This window comes from Pyrgilauda ruficollis, unplaced genomic scaffold (assembly GCF_017590135.1).
Source record: "Pyrgilauda ruficollis isolate IOZ18807 unplaced genomic scaffold, ASM1759013v1 scaffold79, whole genome shotgun sequence".
Classification (NCBI taxonomy): domain Eukaryota; kingdom Metazoa; phylum Chordata; class Aves; order Passeriformes; family Passeridae; genus Pyrgilauda; species Pyrgilauda ruficollis.
In genome coordinates, this window is record NW_024529821.1 from 2,916,016 (window position 1) to 2,936,992 (window position 20,977).

The 20,977-nt window shown below is 41.8% G+C and overlaps 1 protein-coding gene across 4 annotated transcripts; it reads right to left on the reverse strand.

Annotated features, from left to right (window-relative positions):
- Positions 1-237: 237 nt before the first annotated feature.
- Positions 238-20,297, reverse strand: NMNAT3 (nicotinamide nucleotide adenylyltransferase 3). Of its 4 annotated transcripts, none has more exons than XM_041487086.1 (5): positions 20,165-20,297; positions 13,811-13,947; positions 7,449-7,632; positions 2,711-2,820; positions 238-1,414 (listed from the first exon to the last, which is right to left on the reverse strand). In XM_041487086.1, the coding sequence occupies exons 2-5, from the start codon at positions 13,917-13,919 to the stop codon at positions 1,005-1,007; spliced, it is 813 nt and encodes a 270-aa protein (XP_041343020.1). In that variant the 5' UTR covers positions 13,920-13,947; positions 20,165-20,297; the 3' UTR covers positions 238-1,004. The 4 variants fall into 4 exon arrangements, with proteins under 4 accessions (XP_041343020.1, XP_041343018.1, XP_041343019.1 ...); XM_041487084.1 differs by having other exon boundaries at positions 20,034-20,283; XM_041487085.1 differs by lacking the exon at positions 20,165-20,297 and adding an exon at positions 19,900-19,955.
- Positions 20,298-20,977: the final 680 nt, after the last annotated feature.

Here is a 20,977-nt window from a genome sequence, read left to right on the forward strand (position 1 = left end):
GAAGAGCAGACCCATCCACAGCAGCCCTGGAGCTCCAGAGGAAAACTGCAGCCTTGTGCAGGATCCCTGCTCCAGCAGAACCACAGCTGGCACTGCAGGAGGGCTGAGCCCCCATGGGATGGGACTGTGCCACCACCCTGACACACAGGCTGTCAGGTCAGATTCTGACTTGGTCAATGTTTTCGTACTACTACCCTTTATTTTCATTTCCCTATTAAGTTGTAGGTTTGTGGGTTGTTTTTTTTTTTTTTTTGGGGGGGGGGTTAATTTATTATTTATACATACTGTTATTCCTATCCTCCTATCTTTGCCTGAGAGCCTCTTAATTTCAAAATTATAATAATTCAGAGGGAGGGGGTTTACATTTTCCATTCCAAGAGAGGCTCCTGCCTTCCTTAGCAGACACCTGTCTGTTCAAACCAAGACACTGCTTTAAATGTGAGGATGAGGGCTGTCTGTCATTTGAGAACCCGAAGCCTTAGAAGCGGCAGAAGTAGCACGTGCATTTTTAAGTGCTTGCAAGAAAGCAAGATTGATTTCCAAGTCTTGGCCAAATCACCAAAAATCAAAAAAGTTATTCAGGGACTTATAAAGTCAAAGTTTAGAAGTAATATAAATTTAAACATATCTCTCTCTCTCAAGTTATGGTTCATTGTATTTTGCTGGTTTAGAACAGTAAGGATTACAGAATTAGAAATTAGGAAAGCACTATATTTGACCCTTAACTCATATTTACTGATTTACTGAAAGTATTGAAATACTAAGAATATTTATTGTGAAGATCTCCTTGCTTTTATTTTCACAAAGATGTTCTTTGTGTATTTTAAGCTACACAGCTGAGCATCCCAATTTTCTTGAACACTACCACACACAGATTCATGGATTTAAAACATCATATGATTTCAAAAAATTTTGGATTTTCCCTTTGTTATTAACAAGAAACAACTTTCACAAGAAATCTGCATGACAAGGGTCCTGGTCTGACACGGTACACAGTGCAGAAATCAGTCCCTCAGAGGGTTTATTGCTGTGTTTTGCAGCCTGAGAGGCTGTAGCAGGTGCCCCTCGTTCCTGCGCTCGCTCTCCACTGTGTAGACGTTGTGCTGTGCAATGTAGGCAATGACAGAGTCTGGGATGAGATATTTCACACTCAGCCCTCTGCACAGGGCAGAGCGGATCTGCGTCGCACTGACTTCATTCTGGATCCACTCTCTCACTAGAAAAATATTGTGCTGAAATTTAGATAGAAGGTCTGATTCCTGGATGAACTGCGTTGGATCAGAGCCAGCCCGGCTAATGCAGACCAAACCGAACTTTCCCACTATTTCTTTGATGTCTTCTTCCTTCCAGAGATTGGGTGTCTTAAATGTCTGTAGAAAATCAGCCCCACAGAGCAGCTTTAATTCTGGTAGAACTGGAAAGACAAAAGGAAATAACAGATGTCTTATCCTTTCTCAGTCTTCTAGGAAGTTTATACTTAAAATCAGTTTTAACTCATCACTTTAGATTTTAATTTATTTTTTAAATCATTTACCTTTACTACAGGCTTTTTTTCAGAAGGTTGCAAGAAAAATGCAGTTTAGGTTTTTGTGTGTCTGGTCACAACTACTTTATCACCTACCTCATCATCATTCAAAGCATATTGAATATTATCTGTACACAGTTAAAGGAGAATTTTTACTCTACTCAAGCAATCCAAAAAGTGGAAGAAGCAAATAAAGAGAAATACTTTAGCACAAAGATTAGACTTGCTTGAACCTGGCTACTCCACACCATCCTGCCCTGCTGCTCTTTATTGTCTCTATTTCTTATTTGCTGTTCCCTGCCTAAGCCCCAGCACAGAACTCTTTTCCTCAAACTTCTTCCATAGCACTCATCATTATTCCACCTGAGCGTTGTACATTGACCAGATAGTTTCACAGCCTTGTATTCATGTGAAATCAAGGGGAAAGATGGAGGTTTGCCTTCACTTTACACTCATTTGATGGTTAGCACATCTGCAAGTCTTCTACAAACACCTTAAAGGAGAGATTCAGAGTGTAAGAAACATTCCAGTGATGATGTGTCAAAAGTATGACTTCTTTCCTCCACCAACTGCAAAGATACAACTCCTCAACAACCAGGAACAACTGTATTATTCATGTCCAAGAGATGCTACAACACTAGAGGAAAAAGGCAATGTATCAGAAATCCGGCAGCATCCTGGCAAGCCATAGGGTAGGGAAGATGATTGCATAGGGAACTGAAAACAGACATTGTTTTCAGCTGTGCCTCTACTGCCAACAGGAGCTTTTCTGGCCAGCAAACATCAACATGGCAGTATCACTACTGTGCTATCCATACACTTTGTCCACTGTCTAACACTAGAAGTAGAATTCTAAGCAGTTTCTGTATTTTTTACATTTTTTATTAACGTATTCTGTGCTTTGCAAAACAAGCAGGGCCACAATGTGGCCACAACGACAGAGCTAAAGAGTCACTTATAAAATCAAGAATTAATACAACTCCAGGGTCTCTTATCTGTGTGGGAGCTATTACAGAACAACTGCCCCAGCAGTTACATTGGCATTTGGCATGGCTTGGTTTTGGCACGCAGCTCCAACCCTCAAAACTCACCAGCTACTATGTTCAGTTTTCTCACTACTAATCTGGTAAAGCTGTAGAGTTTTTAATGCTAAACACAGCATCATGTTTACAGTCACGAACAAACCTGGTTGCTGGCAAGAAAGAGAGTCCCCCGTAGAGCTTTCCGTGGGATGTTTGTTTCTCGTAAACTCCTTCTTGGACTGGAACGCTCTGAGTGCTTCATTATAATGGTGCCTGCATTTAAAATAACGGCTCCTGTGTGAGGTAATTCTCAGAGATGCAACAAAGTGATTACTTGGCACTTTCCCCTTCCAGAACAGGGTCTACTTTTATGCTCTTTGGATAGGAATACCATTTTTTAGGAATTTGGCACATTCATGCCACCATGAGATTAGCATCAATGTAGTTACATTTTGTGGAATTCACAAGCCATCTCCTTAATGGCATCCTGGTTTGTAAATTCTTTTTGAAATTCTACCATTTTGGCAATTTTGGTAGCTACTACATTTAAAACATAGAGGAGTTTTTTTGTCTGAAACAGGACTAAATCTCACTTCAATCACTAGCTGTAATTTCTTGACTAAATACAACCCCTCATGACAGTGTTTTTGTAATGTGTGCTCTGTTCCAAGGAGGAGACATATTTGTTCTCTCTCCTCCTCTTCTCCATAAAAATATGTTCCCTGAGTTTTTACCTTGCTGTTCTCCTCTTTATTTTAATTAGAAGAATCACAATTCCAAGAAACTAAAATTCTCTTAAGCTTTTTGACATCTGCTGAGCTTCTAATTTTACTGAGTCCAGATCCAGGAAGGCAGGCAAGGATCCCTTTGCTTTTCCAGGTTTCTGCTACTTTATCTTTTATCACTCCTCATCCCTGGTGCCCCCCTGCAATAATGGTATTGCTACCTCATGACAATGGCCTTTTCCTTCCAAATCAGCACAGCCTTGCTTGTTTAGAACAGTCCCTGCCTTGCACCATCCTGAGCCAGGCCTAAGCATTGCTCACATTTGCACAAGCCAACATTGTTTCAAGGATGCAAGCTCCTGGTCAGGCAGGACAAGCAGACACAGAACCAAGGCTGTGTCCAATTTCTGTGCAGCATGTATAGAGCCACAGTGACCATCAGCTCTTATCCAACTGCAGCAACACAAAGGTTCTGAGTTTCAAGGAACAGTCTGAATCCAGTGCATGTACAAAGCCCCAGCTGACCCTTGGAATGTCTCCTGTAAGGAAGGAATTCACAGGTTAGTGATTTAAAAGTACACTCCTCTAATTGTGCAAACACTTTAGCCACAGGAATAAGCTGCATATGTGTCAAGAACCTACACCCAAGCAGGCTGCAAAGCAGCCTCCAGTGATTTCTGGTGCTCAGCCACTGGCCAGAAAAACTGCACAGCCAAGAGGTGAGGCACATATGGCAGCAGAGAGTGGGTACCAGGAGCTTGGTCTGTGCCTTCCCACACACCTAATTTTAACCCTGCCTTGCTGTAAACAGGCTGCTGCTATGTATAGCCAAGCACACCGACTGTGTGTCGTGCTCTGACATTCTTGGGCCAGGATTCAAAACCAAGAATGTTTGGTGAAGAGCTCCCTGCAGGACCAACGTTACAAACATTGCAAAATCTGAGCTGCCCCAGGTCTGCTCAGCAGCTCAAGGGCTGGAGCAAGTGGCATTGCATTACTTTAGACATAGCAAAAAGGACAAACCCAGCTTCGCTAGCGTTTTCTGAACTGTGTATGAAGCTCCGAGTAACTATAGAGCTAAAGCACAAGCACAACTCAACAGAAGCTGGGTAATGCAGATCTTTGCCAATTTTTAATTACTGTGTAGCATAGCTGCATGCCAATCAAATCCACAGGAGCAATGAATGCAGTCCTTTGCCTACTGACAATACTGTTTCCTTGTCTAGGGATACTCATCAACGACAGCTACATGGAAAACAGCTTTATTATGTTCCCTCCTCCTCTCTAAGAAAAGCCTTGGGATAGTCTCCAAGATTTCCATACTCACTTAACAGCACTGCCATAAATGGGATTTGCTGCTTTAAATTCTTTTGTGTCACAGCTACTTGGGATCCTCTGCAAAATCCACAGGTTTTTATGAAATGTGACATTTTTATTGTGCTCAGTTAAAACAAGTACTGTAGGAAAAGGCCATTCATGTGTTTCAGGACTAAATGTTCTACTGCAGGTAAGTGAACAACTCAAAGAACTGATAAGAAGAGAAATGTAGGTACAATAATGATATCCTCTGTCTTGCAATAGGAAAATCTCCTTCTCTTGGTACTGAAGTTTCCTACCTGAAGGAGCTTATTGTGAAGGCAGCAGATAGTCCTTGGTTTTTTGAGGAGTGAAGAATCTATAGATTAACTCTGAATGCATGTGAAGAACAACATCTCCACCATAAACCATTGCCTGTTTATACTTAGTAAGTATCTGCTCTTTTTAAATCTTTTTTTCACCTGTGACACTTAAAATACAGTGTAAAGCACAAACACCTGCATTTCATCAGAATGCTGCTTACCCATTCAAGGGACAAGGCTCAGCACTGGATTATGGCACTGGTTCAGCTCATTAATACACATCAACATTTGTGGACAAAACAAGACTTAAGCTCATTTCTCTCCTTAACGAGCAGCCATTTTAACATTTTGTGGATTTCTTGATCTAACTAGAAGTTCACTTTCTAGGCAGATGGGAAGTTTGGCTGTTCATAACACATTGCCTGAGCAGAAAATTATACATATAGGTTTTACTTACTGGATTTCTTATCCTGAAGAATTCTGAAGTGGATTTATAATTTACAAACCCAGTCTTGCAAGCAGTACTCACTTCAGTTGGAGCTGTGCAAGACCTGATCTGTAAGATCTGAGACTGCTTCTCTGGAGGAAAATGGTTTGACTGAACTGAAGTTTAGGACAATAAGCCCCATACCCAGGCTATACTGTAAGACAGCACTTGGTGACTTCTCTAATGGGGACATACAGTTATGATTAGAGAAAGAATAGTTTTCTGCAAAGACAGAAAACCTCCCACCCTGATCCTCCTTTGCTGCCTGGAGGGAAAGGGCAAAAGGAGCAACTGGATGTCTGTATTCCTTCAAGGAAGCAAATAAAAGCAGATCTAAAAGGCTCTACTTTGTCTTGTAAGTTTGTAGTGAATTCTTATGGATGCTTTTGTAAAGTAACTGCTTTCACAAAGAGCCACAAGAGCTTTTGGGACAGCTGTTGGAGGGCACAATTTAGAGCCTTGAACACCTGTTTCCACTTAGAAAGTCACCTAGAAAATGGGGATAAAACTGAAGAATCAGTGATAGCTCTTACAGCACATTTGCTGTAGACTTTCACGAAGGCTTCCAGTTTAATGGTATCTGTTACCATTAAACTTGTGTAGCACCTTTCCCAATGTGCAGTTAGCACAAGAAGTTTGTGTTTTCATTCCCTGCCCCATATGCATTTATTACCACATGGAAAGGACATGTTTCAATGCATGTCCTTGCATCAAGTTTTGGACAACTTGTTTAATTTCTCCTCCCAGCACAAAACCAAAGCAAACTCCAAGATTTTGAAGAAAACATCAGCAGTTATGGGCTTGGGCTTAATTTACCATTAAAGTTAATAAGAAAACTGTACAAGGATGTGTGAACAAATAAACCTGGAGGCATAACACTGCTACCATAGCTAACCTGGAACAGAGATGCTCCTGAAGAACAGTATCATTTGTGAACTCTCTTCCTTTCTGATCACAAGCTCTCTATCACCCGCTTAGAATCTTACACCCAAGAAAGGTAATGTGAGAGGCAAGAACTTTTCCTGCAGAACCCAGCAGTGGCCATCATTTTGCAGAGGCTTTCTGACGTTGCATCCTGGTTGCAGGAGGGACGGTGGCGTCGGTCAGCTGCACACCCCGACCTCCTTTTGCTTTCAGCACGCACGCCAGGAGCGGCCGTGCCCTGCCGGTGCCACCGGCAGGCAGGATCGCGGTTCGGCCACTGGCTAAGGTCCCGGACCGCCGGGAGCGGCTGATAAATGTGGACCCACGTCTAAGGACTGGAGCAAAGGAAAAAGGAAGAACTCTTTGCTTGCTTCTCCAAGCTGCCTGTATTCTTTCCCGTGCAGGAGCGATGCCGGGGCAGCGCCGCGTGGGAGCGGCAGCTCTGTGCGGGTGTTATTCCTTCCCGCGGCGGGAGCACAGCACCGAGGCTGGATGCGGCGCCGTGCGGGCGCGGAAGCCGCGCGGCTCGAAGAGAGAGCAGCGGCAAAGAGCGGGAAACAAAGGAAAACAGCGGCTTTTATGAAGGGGGGCGGATTCCCGGGAGGAGACCGACTAATGCATCAAGGGCTAGATAGGAGGGGTCTGGGGGGACAAATGTAAACATAAAATAGAGCGGGAAAGGTACATACCAGTGACAGAAGGGAAATATCACAACTGACAGCGAATCTTCTAGACAAACGGGTGTAGCAAATTATGACAGACAAGCTGCAGGGGCAGGATTTTGGAGGATAGACAGGGAAGAATCTGGAATTATCATAACTGCCAAGGAGAAAAGGTGGGAAGACAGGTGGAGACAGAGACTAAACATACAATCTTCCAAACTTCACTGCCACAATCAGGGAGAGACTAAACTTCAAACCCCCACTGCCACAGCTGTCCACATGCATCCAGCTATTTGAAGGACACGAGGGCAGCACCATGGTTATTGTGCAGGTCTGGGCAAAGCAAATGAAAGATTCCTGGTGGGGAGTCCTGATTTGCCTGGGTGTTTTAAGAGGAGCCAAGTTCTGTGCATTGACATGGCAGCCTGGCAGATTTTTGGCAGTCAGGAATTTCATAAAGACAGAAAGAAGAAAATGTAATCACCTTAATACTTTGACTGTCTCTGTCCATGTGTCCTGCTCGCTCTCCCAGGGATCCACCCGGATCCAGTCAGAAGTCTCCAGGGCCAGTTTGGCCATTGCCACCCGGTGCCTTGCTGACACCAAGCCTTTCTTCCCATAGCAATCACTGACAGGAGACATTATGCCTTCAATCACCTGATATCTTCCTTTGGGAAAAAAACAAAAGAAAAAAATGAAAATTAAGTCCTCTTCACAGAATCTTGAAAAATTAGGGTGGATAGGGCCTTGGGAGCTGACCTAGTCCAACCTCTTAAAAGGGTAACTTCCATGGTTAAAGTCAAAGTTTTGAGATGCTATGAACAACTTGATTTGGGTTTTGTTATTAATCCATTCCCAGCAATTACAAAATTAAAATGCAGATGTTTTGTTCCTCTGTGGACTGCTCACAATTACTATCATGTTTATCCTAATAAATGACCCAAAAAGGAAAGCTGAGTAAACAGACAGTTTGAAACCATGTAGACATAGTCATAATTGATGTTGCAAACTATCAAAACTGTTAGATAGAATTAAGTTTCATAGTCCAGTTAGTACAGCTTTGATATAGCCAGAGCAAAGAATGACTTCACTGACCACTTCTTTGTTCTCAGATATCTGATAATTGTTATTTATCAGAATCATTGTGCCTTTTTTGTCTTAAAGCATGAATTACAGCATATTACTGCAGTTCTGATAGATGTGATTCAGAAAAATCAGAAGATTCAAGCACAAAGATGGGGCTAATGGAGTCTAAAACGAAACTTGAAGTACTGTGCTCCACACATCAGCTCAGCAGCCACTAAATGCCTTTCTATCTGGCTGACCATGTTAAATACATTTGACAATATGCCCTTGGTTTTCTATCCCTGTAACACAACATAATCATTAACACAACAGACTGGTTAGATTTTGCAGTTCTGGCCCCAAACCAGGAAACAAAAATAAAGCACCAACACAAGCTGCAAGCCTCGAGAAATTGAGAAGAGAGGAAGAGTGTTTCAACTGAACAGAAATGAACAAAATTATTTCTAATGTAGTACATGCATTTTAAATAACTATGATAAATATGATACTGAAGAAAGAAAAAAATCCTCTTCCTTTTTTTCTAATTCAATTATTTTAACAAAGAAACTTCAATGCAGTATGCTACCTTTATTGCTTTGTAAGGAAAACAACACCCTTGACATTTCTGATACTGGTACATGACAATATTTAATATTCCAACATGAAAATGTCACTCTAGCAATGTCACATTTATTTTGATGTAATAAAATTTTCAAAAGAACTCTACCGAATCGGACTTAAAAAGCCAGCAGTAAGATTCAATGAGATTTACATCCTCTTAAGATGTCAGTTCAAACCATCCTCTGTTTTAAAATATTCTCATTACAGGCAAAATGAGCAAGATAAAATTTTCCAGAATCATGCAAAGACGTGTATATAATTAAGTCCATCTCTTGATTTGAAATTGGAAATAATTCCACTTGATTTATGAACAACAATTATTCTCTTGTACTCTGGTATTATACAGGTCTATAACAAGTTGTCATTTAAAGGGAAAGAAATTACAGTTTAAATTCATTTCCTGTTTAAAGGGAAGAAAACTGCAGTTTGAATTCACTATTACATTAACCTTATTAAAAGGTTTTTCCTACATGGTGATTTTATTTGCCATGTTTCAGTTTCTTTACATTTCTATGGATGTAAGTTCTTCCCTTATAACTTATATTAACATATTAAATGAAAAATAATATTTCTGTGAGCTCATGCTAACCAAGCATATGGGTCTGCCACATCCTTGAGAGATGGAAAGATTTCAGTCTCTAATCTGCCCTAGAGCTGCATAAACAGGATGAGATAAGAGCTTCTGGTGCCATATCAGCTTGTTCCCAAGCAGAAATGAAACCAACTGGAAGAGAAAAAGCAAAGTTGGTAACTTCAGAGAGTCAAACACAGGAATAGCTTGAGAAGATTCACAATGGAGTAATCCAGCACTGTGCAAACAGGATGCATGAGAGCCTTCCACACAGAAACACAAGCTTTAGCTGTCAAAATATAGGAAATAATTTTATTACTGGCTCTAAATAACTTGTTTCCCATTCAGTAATTTAAAAGTTCACCTGTTCAAATATACCCCTCAGTTTTTGCAGGCATGTGAAGAGGAAATCATTAAATTCTGTCACCCTGGCCTTTTATAAATGTCCATTGCAATTATCTTTTCTTTCCCATAAATTATTACAGGTTGTTTCATACCTTCCTTGGTCCAGAATTATCTTCAAATTCTATTTCTCTGGAATTCTATTTGTTTTCATCATGTAGTTTGTTATTATTCCTTGTCCTAAATATGTGTAAAAGTTCTCCAGGCCCTCAAGTGGCTTTGTTTTTCAAAATACACCTAACAAAAGCAGCAAAAAAGTTCCTCTTGCTATGAATTTGTATTATCTAAGAACTGTTTAGGAGGACTAGCTAGTGCTCAGAAAACTAAATATAACAAAAGGAATGAAACAAAGACTGTCCCTCAAACATGTTAAAGGAGATTATTAAGGAAAATTGTTACTTAGTTTTCTGTTATCAAGGTGTCACTGTAAATTGTCACCAACACTAACACAAATCATAATGCTTAATTAGCTTATTAATACTAAAGCAAATGTATCAAATGCCAATTTCATACAGAATTGTTTGTGTATTTTGGTGGGGCTTCTGAAGATTAATTTCTTCTGGTAGTAAGTCTGGAATTCACTGAAAGAAATTATGCCAGAAGTAAATAACAAAAGTAAATAACCACTACAGAAAAGCAAATAAATGAAACACTTCTATACATTTAAGTCTTGCTCACTACTCATTTTCCTCTCAGTGTCAAGGGAAAATCCCCCAAGAGAAGCTCTGCAGCTTCCTGGTGTTACCCTACCCAGTGAACAGGAATGCATTTGACAGAAACTAGGAATGCAGCCAGCTGGGATGAGCAGTGGTTTAGCCTCGGTAGCACATACAGGAGGCATCAACCTGAGACCACGGGAAGTGGGATACTGAAAGGGAGATTCCTGGTCAGGTCATGGCGAGAAGAGTGTGCTCATGGGAGTCAGTGTGTTAATGGATGTTGATGGAACTATTCTAAATTAGGTCATGTTTCTGGCTCTTGTTCTCAGTTCAGAACCTGTCACGTTCAAGGTCGTGTTCTGAGCTTGCGTTGGTGATTGGACCCTCACCCTCAGAATACCCCTGTATGTTCTTGTTATGTTGCCCAGGCCCCCCTGTCTTTGGATCTTGCCCCTGAGATGATGAGGTTTCTATGTTCGTTATATTGCTATTGAAGTTCTTTATCTTTGGGCAAGTCCATCATTCCCATCCCTCTGTTTTTGCCACGTTCTCCCTGGCTGGACCAGGGAGGTCACAGCAAGCCAGACTGTGATAGCAACCCAGTAATGGTGTCCCATTTTCCCCAGTTTTCATAAGACAAGAACTAATTATCCTTCACCTTCCCCTGGCATTTGTCTTGCCACAGACAAAACATCTTGTCTTTCACACCCTCCTCCTTTGACCTACATCGCTTTTGGTCTCACTTGGAAACTTGGGGATGTAAGTATTCTCCACTGGCAACAGTTGGGAAACAAGATTAAAAATATCTCAGATAGATTGATTCTAGTACTATTTCTTTGGTCTTTATGGTCAAATGAGGAATACAGTCACAGAGAAGTAAAAGTGCTTGGTATTAGGTATTCATGGACTCTAAAGCCATCTGCCACAGTCACTGCAAGTTTCAAAAAACAATTTTAAAACAAGGGACTGAATATTGGAAAATTTTAGCTTTGTCTGAGGACGTGTAAAGCGCCAGATTCAAATGAGTAGACAGAAAATCCAGACAAAGAGAATGATTTGAGTCATTCAGGCACACACAGCTATGTGTGTTGTATTTAAAAGGTAGCATGACAAGATTTATTGGCTGATATTAACTGAAAAAGGATGAATTACTTGACATGTGGCAATGAAACTGCACTTAAAGAAACCCAATAAAATGTCTTACTTAAAATAGGGATGTATGAAAAATAAGATTAGGCAGCACTAGAAACTGACGTGATGTACAAAAAGCTGACAGACAGAATTACTGGAGACGTCAGTCAGGATGCACATCAGGGATTGTCACATTCATGGCAGTGAAACCTGCCTCTGAAGTCACAGAATCCTGGAACCATTGAGGTTGGAAAAGCCCTCTAAGATCACTGAGTCCAAGCACTAGAACATGTCCCCAAGTGCCACATCTGCACGTCCTGTGAACACTTCCAGGATTGGTGACTGAACTCCAGCCAAGCCATAGCCCAACTCATCATTTCAGCCTGATTTGTGATGGAGCAGCACTACTAAAGCAGCAGGGGGATGAAGCCATTCCCAAGCCTAGGAAACACGTCCCTCACACTAATTAAATAATTGCTCACTCGTTTCTGGCATCCAGTGTGGACATGAGCTCCAAGATGCACTGTTCCCTCAGAAAGGGAATCACTGCTGCCTCAAGCCCCGCTCTCCAGTTGCTTCTCAGCAAATAAGCTCCAATTTCTCCTCTCCTTCCCTGCTAACCCCAGAAGTGGAAACAGGGCTGAAGCCATGAGAAAATGACCAATAAATTTCCTGGGTAGGAATGGTTCTGCTATAAAAGAGGCATCCAGAATCAGTCATTTTTATAGAATGCTGCCAACCCCTTCAGCTTGAGAAAGTGCGTTCCCTGTCGGGGAGGGGCCACAGATGGGGTTGGAGTACCCACACATACAAACACATACACCCATAAGCACAGTACAAACACATACAGCTGCTCTTGGAGTTCTGCAGATGCAGCCACCTCTGCTCGGGATGGGTAAAGCTTCTGCAGGCAAACGGAGGGCTCTGACTTTGCTGCCATGCTGGTTTAAGCTTTCAGAAAGTGCAAAGACAACGCTGTAGGCAACCCCGACACCAAAGAAGGATTATCCAATGCAGAAAGTCCTTGTACGTGTAAGGCTTCAGAAATTAAAATGAGAAGCCAAAAGGCAAGTCATACCCTACCCCGAACTAGGCATTGGCATCAGGTGTAATTTAATGCACAATTTTCATTTCAACCTTTCAAAATTTCATTTTGCATATTATTATTACTAGATTTTAAGCAAACTACCCTGAGTATAGGGTGGAGTCTTTCTAAACTGACCCTGGAGCAGACCAGACATTAAATTGATTCAGACAGAATAATAATTAATTTCCCAGTTCAGTCCTTCTTTAAAGACAAAGAGAAATGTTACTGGACTACAATTTATGACTTAAACAGAATTACCATTTGGTCTCATATTACCTTTCTACTCTTTGCATACCTGGGCAGCAGAATCAGTTATAAAACTACAGTGGAAAAAGTAAATTAAAATTGCTTTTTAATTTTTTTATTCCTAGTCCTGCAGGGGCAACAAAATAATTTTAGTTCTAGGAAAACAGAGACTTGTAGAGGCTGCTCTCAGAGCCAGCTCTGTAATTCTTCCCCATGACAGTCAAAGTTTCCTCACAGGATATTCTGAGTATGCAGCTGCTGCTTTTACTGGTATCAGTGGGTTCCCAGGTTCTCTCCCCCTGCTCAATTTGACAGCCAAATTCCTTTTACTATTATTTGCTGTTTAGGTTCCTACTGAACCACCTCCCTAGGATCTTCTTTGTCAGATTCCAACAAATAATGATTCCCTCCCAACCACTTCCAGAGACATAACTGCATATTTTAGCTGCAGATGAAAAAAAAAAAAAAAAATACATCCCTGAGCAACTAAGGAGCTGCTCAAGCTTAGAGTTCAAGGCTTTCCAGTGAGCATTTCTGATTCTTTCTTAAATTCCTGATGTTACCACCTTGCTCTTTTGTTGCCAAAACATTCTAGCCTCTGGCATCTCGCTTTTCTGATCTTTTTTTAGGATAGATAAAGTGCCTCGTAGTGAAGACAGATAATGAATAATTAACGTTTCATCTTTTCTCCAATTTCCCCCGGCTGTCAAAACTGCTACCTGGAACTCTTCTTCATATTGAAATACATTGTATCAGAAAAGCATGGAATTGGAACATAAAAGGTTTTCCTAAGTTTCAAAATTATGAACCGTATTATTTCACAAGGTTCAGCCAGTGCCATGAGCAGGATTCTCAAACTGCTGATAAAACTTTTACTCTCTTTGCATGAGCACTCATTATACTTGCTTATACACTGAGGTAACACCAGACTTTCTATATTAAATATCCCATGAAAGCTTTACATTAATATCAGTAAAAAATATGAAAATGAACCCAGCTGTAAAGTAAGAGCTGATCTGTGTGCGTATTAAAACTCTTTCTTGCTTTTCCCAGGCCTCACTGACCTGTCTGATGCAGGTGGTCTCTGGCCAGCTCAAACAAACGCATGTGCATGTTGGTGGTGGGGTTAAAGGAGCCACAGGCCAGGAGGATGACAGGGATCCTGCTCCTCATCCTGACAGCAAAACATTACAGCTCCTCCCTGAAGAAAAAAATTAAAACAAAAGACAAACTTGAGAAAGAGGAGTCTGCCCTTGGTTCGTGAACTAAAAGGAGCTGTTTCCAGGACTGGGTGTTCCTGGAGCACCAGTGCAATGCCCAGAGATCAGTCCTGTTCCAGCATTCAGCCCCTGCCTGCTTAGGAACACAGCTGTTCCTGAATATTAACTAGGAGAACACCAATACATTCTGCTTCCCCACACACAGACACAGCTACAACATACTTCTAGAAATTTACATTCCTATTACTAAAACCTGACAATTTTTTTTACTTCATTTTTAACTTGTATTAGAGAGAAAGGGTTTTTTTGTCTTCATGGCCATTGATAACGTCGGAACCCACAGACCTGCTACAAAAGCAAATTTTTTTTTAAGAAATAACTTTTTTCAATGAACCTTTGCAACACGTGACAAAACCTCACATGCAACAACCCATCCTAAGGTGTGACTTCTATAAACTGGGCAGGCAGCACTGGGGTCAGCCAGCTGGCAAACACTTCCAGCCAGATTATCAGCACTGGCCTGTGTGGTTCCTCTGCTGGCTGCAGAGCAATGGACAATGCACCAACAACAGGGAGCAGCAGGGAAGAGGAAGCACAGCTGTGTCAGGAAATCCCCAGGGCATTAAAAAGCTGTGAACAGGAGGAATGCGTAGGGAGATTTGCTGTGAGGAGCCTTGCAGGGGTGTTTACAAACAACCCTGATATAATTTGGTTAAACTGTCAGTCATCTACTAAAATGTAGCAAAAATCAGTTTAAATCCACTGGGCTTGGAGCTATTTATATGCATAACTCTTTTTAAAACTAATCCAGAATACCACTGGCATGATAAAAACAGTTGTGTCCCACATCCATGTCTGCAAATTCAAAGTCTTTTCCTAGAATTTGAAATCTCTACATTGCTCATACCTGTGTATCATACAAACATCACTCTCCTCCCTTCCTTGGCCTCCAGCCCTTCCCATCAAACAGAACAGCTTCCTGCAGGAGACACCTGCATCCCAAACTTCAGAACCCAGTCTTGGGGTAACAGACCAAACCCAGCACAGATTGTGTGTTCTGATCAGCCAAATCTCATTCTCCTTCTGCAATGTAGCTGTAGCTCAGAGCCCACCTCTTACTGTTCCCAGTTCTTACAGCCCCTTTTTTGCCCCTCTTTCTCTGACTTAGAAAAATTTAATAATAATGGTTAAATCCATGCCAGGTCGATGGTTTATAGCTGCCAATATGATCAGTTCATTTATGGAGGATTTACAACCTGAAGACTGGGACTGTACCACGGAACAGCACTCAGTGCACCAAGCAACAAGTGTTAATATTGTCATCTGTGACTTTCTGAACCTTTGACATTTGAACATTTTTACTGAAAAAGTCCTTTGAAGCATTAAGTGCTATCTGTACCTCCAGCATCTAGTACTGCATACAACTGTTTTATAATGTTTTTATTCTACTTTCCACATTTCTCATACCTTCCATCATATGTCTTGGGGAGACATACTGGGGAGAAAAGACTTGCTGGCTCTAGAGCCACTGAAAGACAGCAACAGTTTTATGGACTGTGATGGGAGCAGCTGGAGGAAGCTCCTTTCACTGCACTCTGCTCCCTCCTCTGGTTTACTGTTCCTATGCAAACACAAAAACTCACACATGAAAACTGTATGCAAAATGTACAGCTTCTTTAGTCAGGAAAAACCAAAAATGTTCTTTTGTTCAGTATCAGCAATTCTATAAAAGTATCTCCATTGGACGGGGGAAGGTGTTTCTGCCCTGAAACTGAGCAAAACATCAGCATCTGGATGGCGCTCTCATTGCTGGCCCACACTCTGCTGTGCTCCCTCCTGTTCTGATCAAGGGCAGTTTATATTGCCATAGCTGTTCCTTTATTTGCCATCTCAACTGAATGATTTCCTTTGCTTTGCTTTTAATTCTACAGACTATTCTATTTCTCGCCTGAAACAAAGGTGTTGGACAGTTTCATTGCAGCCCTTACTCATTTATACCCTGGAAACTCCAGGGAAAGACTTCAACCTGTGACTTTTAGTGATAACTTGACAGTACTGACAATGGAAACTCGAAAATCAAACCACCACCACCACAAAAAAACCAAACAAAACAAAACCAAAAAAGAAAGCAGAAAAAAAACCCCACAACAAACCAAGATTGTACCAACAGTAAATAAACATGTCATGAAAAAGCATCTCACAAGGTATTATATACATCTATAAACTCACAAACACCCCATATTTTTTTTTAATCAGTGTTTCTATTTTTACTATCCCCAAATATGGTGCACCCTCCACTTATTCAACAGGTCTAGGACAACTTTTAGTATTTGAAACAAAGCTTTCTGATTCAGTTGCTATCTCAGCTAGTATTAATTACCTGAGGGGTTTCAAATCATTACAACATCACTCAAAGTAACAGAAAAAAAGAGAGAGAACTGATTTTTCAGTTAAGCTCCCTTGAGAAATCAAACACTGGGGAAAGTTTAAAGACAAAGTCTGTGTGCCCTGCTCTGGGCCCGTGTTCCAGCAGCCCTGGGCAAGCAGTGCAGAACATCACTCAAAGTAACAGAAAAAAAAGAGAGTGAACTGATTTTTCAGCTAAGCTCCCTTGAGAAATCAAACACTGGGGAAAGTTTAAAGCCAGTGATTCAGGTGGACCCCATTTATTTAACTTACACTGAAAGCCACGACAGGATACATAATTTCCAGTCAAATTCACCGTATCAGAACTATGAAGCTGCTCCTTCCAATCCCCACACCAGACTTTTAGTCAGAGAACACAAGTCCCATTGCACCTTTAGAGAAATCCCAAGATCTGCTCCCCTCCTCACTGCAGGATTCACCAGAGCAGAACTCATCCAAGCCTATAAAAATTATCTGGGCTTTTTCACATGTAACACAGAATTTGTTGCTCAAAACGCAGCAAATGCTGCCTTTAACAATGCACAGGGGGTTTTGCTGAGATAGGCCTGCTCATTATTTCTTCTTCCTCTCTGTCCAGGCAACCATTTTCCCAGCAAAACAAAAAGTCCTCTGTGAAGAAGTCACCTCGCAGAAAACTGCCTGTGGCCAAAATTCCAAGCGCCCTGGTGGCAACCAGAGAAAGCAGCCTCAGCAGAAGTGTCTCCTCTCCTGAGATTATAATCCTTCAAATCACAGCACACTTCACCCTTGCCATTACTTTATTTCAGGCTGTATTCCCTTCCACAGAAGAACCAACAAAACCTCTCTATCAGCTACATCACTAAAATCAACCTAAATGTGACTTATGGCTCCATTTACTTGGAATGGGTTTTTTCTTCTGAATGAAACTACTTCTCTGTTTTCAGTTTCCAATCCTAACTCTTTCTGCTCCACTGCTACAGGGAATTGGCAGTTTAAAGGGTCTAAAGAAGAAAATTCACCACAAAAAGCACACGCTGACAAAGCACAACAAATATAAATAATAAATTGAGCACAGGACTCAAGCAGTCTGAAATACATGCAAATATTGAACCTCCAGTTAATAATGAACACGGCATTGCCTTCAACAATTTTGTACTCTGAAAATTTGAGCAGAATTATTGCTTAGCACAAGGTTACAAAGATTATATTCTCAATACACACAAAACAGTGCCTGTGAATTCAAGTCAAGAATACATTTTTTTAAGTCTGTGAGTTGCTGCAGAGTCCAACCAATAAATTATCCACAGAGATACTCCCACAATATCCTAAATATTTTTCTTAGTATTCTTAAGAACATTATATGTTATTAACGTTCTTAATCATCCTGCAAAATAATCACCCTTACAGGCCGCTCATTGCCTGAACAACAACAAGGAATACAGCAACTCAGCAACATGGAATGCAGAAACCACTACTCCTGCACATCACCAGTAAAAGCCCATATTTTTAACATCCCTATTTGTGCATTTACTAAATATTCTGAGGTTATTTAAGATTTTCTGCTGTCCTTAAACAGCAAACATGAAAAGACAACAACAGCATAATGTCCTTAATGTTATTTTTCTGTATTTGGGAAAATAATGAAATAATGCCATTTTGTACAAAAGGCATTAATTATATTCTAACTGCTCATAAAACACTTGATAATACTTAGACATAGAGCTCTGCAACAGTTTCATCTAGTGACAAGGCCAGTGATACTCCACTAACCCAGAACCATGCAGAAAATAAGTAAAAAAGGACTAGACTGGCAAGCACCTCGTACCCAGTGCTTGCTGGGTAGTGCTGGATCTCACTGGCCTCACACAACACCACTCCCTGCACAGTTTTGCAGCATTTCCACAACTCAAGAGAATACAATCATCTCCTGTATCTCGTATTTCCTGCAGTATGATCTTTATAATTACTGCTCCAATAATCCTAGTGATCACTCAACATCTGACACTCAGCTTCCTCCCTATTCTTTGTGCCCATATCACACTAATAAATAAGCTTTTTCTTCTTCTACAGAAGAATTGTCTAAACTATTCTAAGTCCTCCTTCTGTTTGAATGTACGAGTCAGTCATCCACAATGCACAATATACTGATTTACAGAAAAAGAGGATTCACGCAGAACTGCAACTCTGGGAGCCTATTTTTAAGCAAACAAACTGTTGATTTAGTGAAAGCACCAACTTATCTGTCAAAACAAACTCTTGCTAAAACCTCAAGAGTTCCTGTTGAGAAGCCATTCAGAATGATTTTTTGTCTATCAACACTTCCGTAATTTTCTTTCAAATAGCAAAACACACTTAGCATATCCTAAGGCAAATTTCAGAAACTGAGCTCACACACAAATGGAAGATAAATTTAAGTGGTAAAGAAAACCTCTCCAATCATGAAAATCAGCTCTTATAAAGCTGGTTTTACAAGGCAGCAAGTTAATGAAACCCCTAGCAGAACACTCAGATGCAAAATAATTATATACAGCACCCATGGCATAAGGCAGGATTTCCAGAACACAGAGCAAGACCTGCCTGTGCCAGATCACTGGGCTGGATGGCATTTCTTATGTTTTTGAAGTTCCCCATTATACTTTGTGACCCTGCATGGCCAATTTCTTCATTTCTGCTAATTATTGGTCAGGAAAAAAAAAAAAAAAAAAGCAGCACAGTGCTTAGTGAGCAGAGTGACATGCACACAGGCATCTGAGTGGTAATTGCAGTGCGCCGGCGAGGCTGGCTGCTGACACTGAGGCAGGTCTCCAGTGGCACCGGCTGGGCCGGGCACGAGCTGGGCTTTGACAGCTACACCTGCTCCAGGTGCAGCAGCAGTGACTGGAACACTGTATGAATTAAATCCTCAGAAATCATCCCTGCTATGAAATCCAGTTTGTCTCATTAAATTATTTTAAAAGGCACAAGCTCAAATTGCCCTCTGACAGGACTGTCACCTGTTGTGTCCTCTGTGCTACGCACAGCTCTGGACTTCTCAAAGGTCTTTGAAATCATCTGAATGCTAATTAGTTGTCATAGATAGGCTAAATTCTAAAATTCGCATTTCTGAAGTTAAAGGCACGAAGGCAGTTTACTGGTACAATCACACAGGGGAACCAGATTTCAGTAGCAAATCACACCTGGAAAATGAGCTCCCGTGGACTGCATTGCTACAAAGCTTAAAGAAAACAAACACCGTGCTTTGTTTATAAAATCAAACAGCACCTGCTGCACCCCCTTAAAGCCGGGGAAAAGACGAGTAAGTTACGCGGTGAAAGCCAGATGGATTCAAATAAATAAAAAGTAACCGTATTTGTGTTGTCCTCTAACTCTCTCTGCACTTGGCTAGGTGTTGGGGGAGGGAGGGGGGAGAATGGAAAAAAAACCATTCTGTTTTAAACTCATACGCACACACACACACACACATATATTATATACCGTGGTGGATAAGCGTTTGTCGGGTGCGTGGCGTGGCCGGCCCAGCAGCCCGGCCGGGGTTTGAGGCCTACCCGCAGTGCCCTCAGAGCCCGCTCCGCTCCGCGCCCCCGCCCGAGCCCGCAGCCGCTCCCGACTCCCGGCGGGGTCCGGCCGCTCCTCCCCTCCTCCCTTCCTCCGGTCCCTCCGTCCGTCCTTCCGTGCTTACCGCAGGACAAGCGGGGCCCCCGCGGTTGGCAGCTCTGCGGGGCAGGCTCGGGGCAGGCTCGGGGCCGGCCTCCCCCAGCGCCGCTGCCCAGCGGCAGCCTCACCTCCTTACCGCAGTGTGTTTATTGTCACCTGAAGGTGAGCTCCCAAACTTTCGGCTTCCCGCTGTTGCTGAGGGTGGGCCCTGCGGCGCCAGGGTTGTACTGACAGCGTGAGGAAGGTCGACTTGGGAGGCGCGGAGTAATGAACATGTGGGAAAGTTCACAGCGCCGGAGGTTTGTGTCCGAAAAAGGGGACAGAGGAGTCCTGTAACTTCATTGAAATAAAGAGAGAGGCCATGGGGCATTTCGCGTGGGATCTTTCACCTGGCTGGGGGGCACAGCCCCATTTTTGCCCTAATTTCCCATCCACATCACCCTCTTGCTTTCCCCATCGGCGGGGGTCCTCACAAGGCACTTCCTGCAGCCCCTACTCTACGTCCCTCTCTACTGTGTAACCCCCCCATTTTTTGTTCTTTTATGTAAGAAAACACTGTTCATAATTCTGTTAAGTCTTTGTTCTTTCAGGAATTTAACACGGCCTTGGCTGAGCAGCAGTCTGCGCCAATTAGTACCATTTTCTAGAACTGATAGTCTCTTCCATCACTTCCTGATGTGTGAGCCCTTTCTACGTGGAGTTTCACACAGCGTGTTTGCAAAGACAGTCATCTTAATCCTTTCATAAAGCTCAGCTTTCTCTGTATCCGATGGCTTCACAAAGTCATCTCCTTCTACATCAGCTATGGAACATTTTGCAAAATACACCAGTGTCATAAAAAGTGTTTTAAATAGATTTTGCAAAAAGTGATGTCCAGAGAGTTTTAAATAATTTGCTTCTTTAATTCTTAGTCATATAAAATCCAGTTTCTTGAGACATCAAAATGTCACCAGTTAGGTTTAGAGTTCA

What these genes read in the sequence shown, in the direction of transcription:
- NMNAT3 (XM_041487086.1), bottom strand. Translation starts at nt 13,919, where the DNA reads ATGAGGAGCAGGATCCCTGTCATCCTCCTGGCCTGTGGCTCCTTTAAC. An exon ending in AGACCACCTGCATCAGACAG is followed by an intron (nt 7,633 to 13,810) that starts GTCAGTGAGGCC and finishes TTTTTCCCAAAG; the next exon opens with GAAGATATCAGGTGATTGAA. An exon ending in GAGACAGTCAAAGTATTAAG is followed by an intron (nt 2,821 to 7,448) that starts GTGATTACATTT and finishes TTTTAAATGCAG; the next exon opens with GCACCATTATAATGAAGCAC.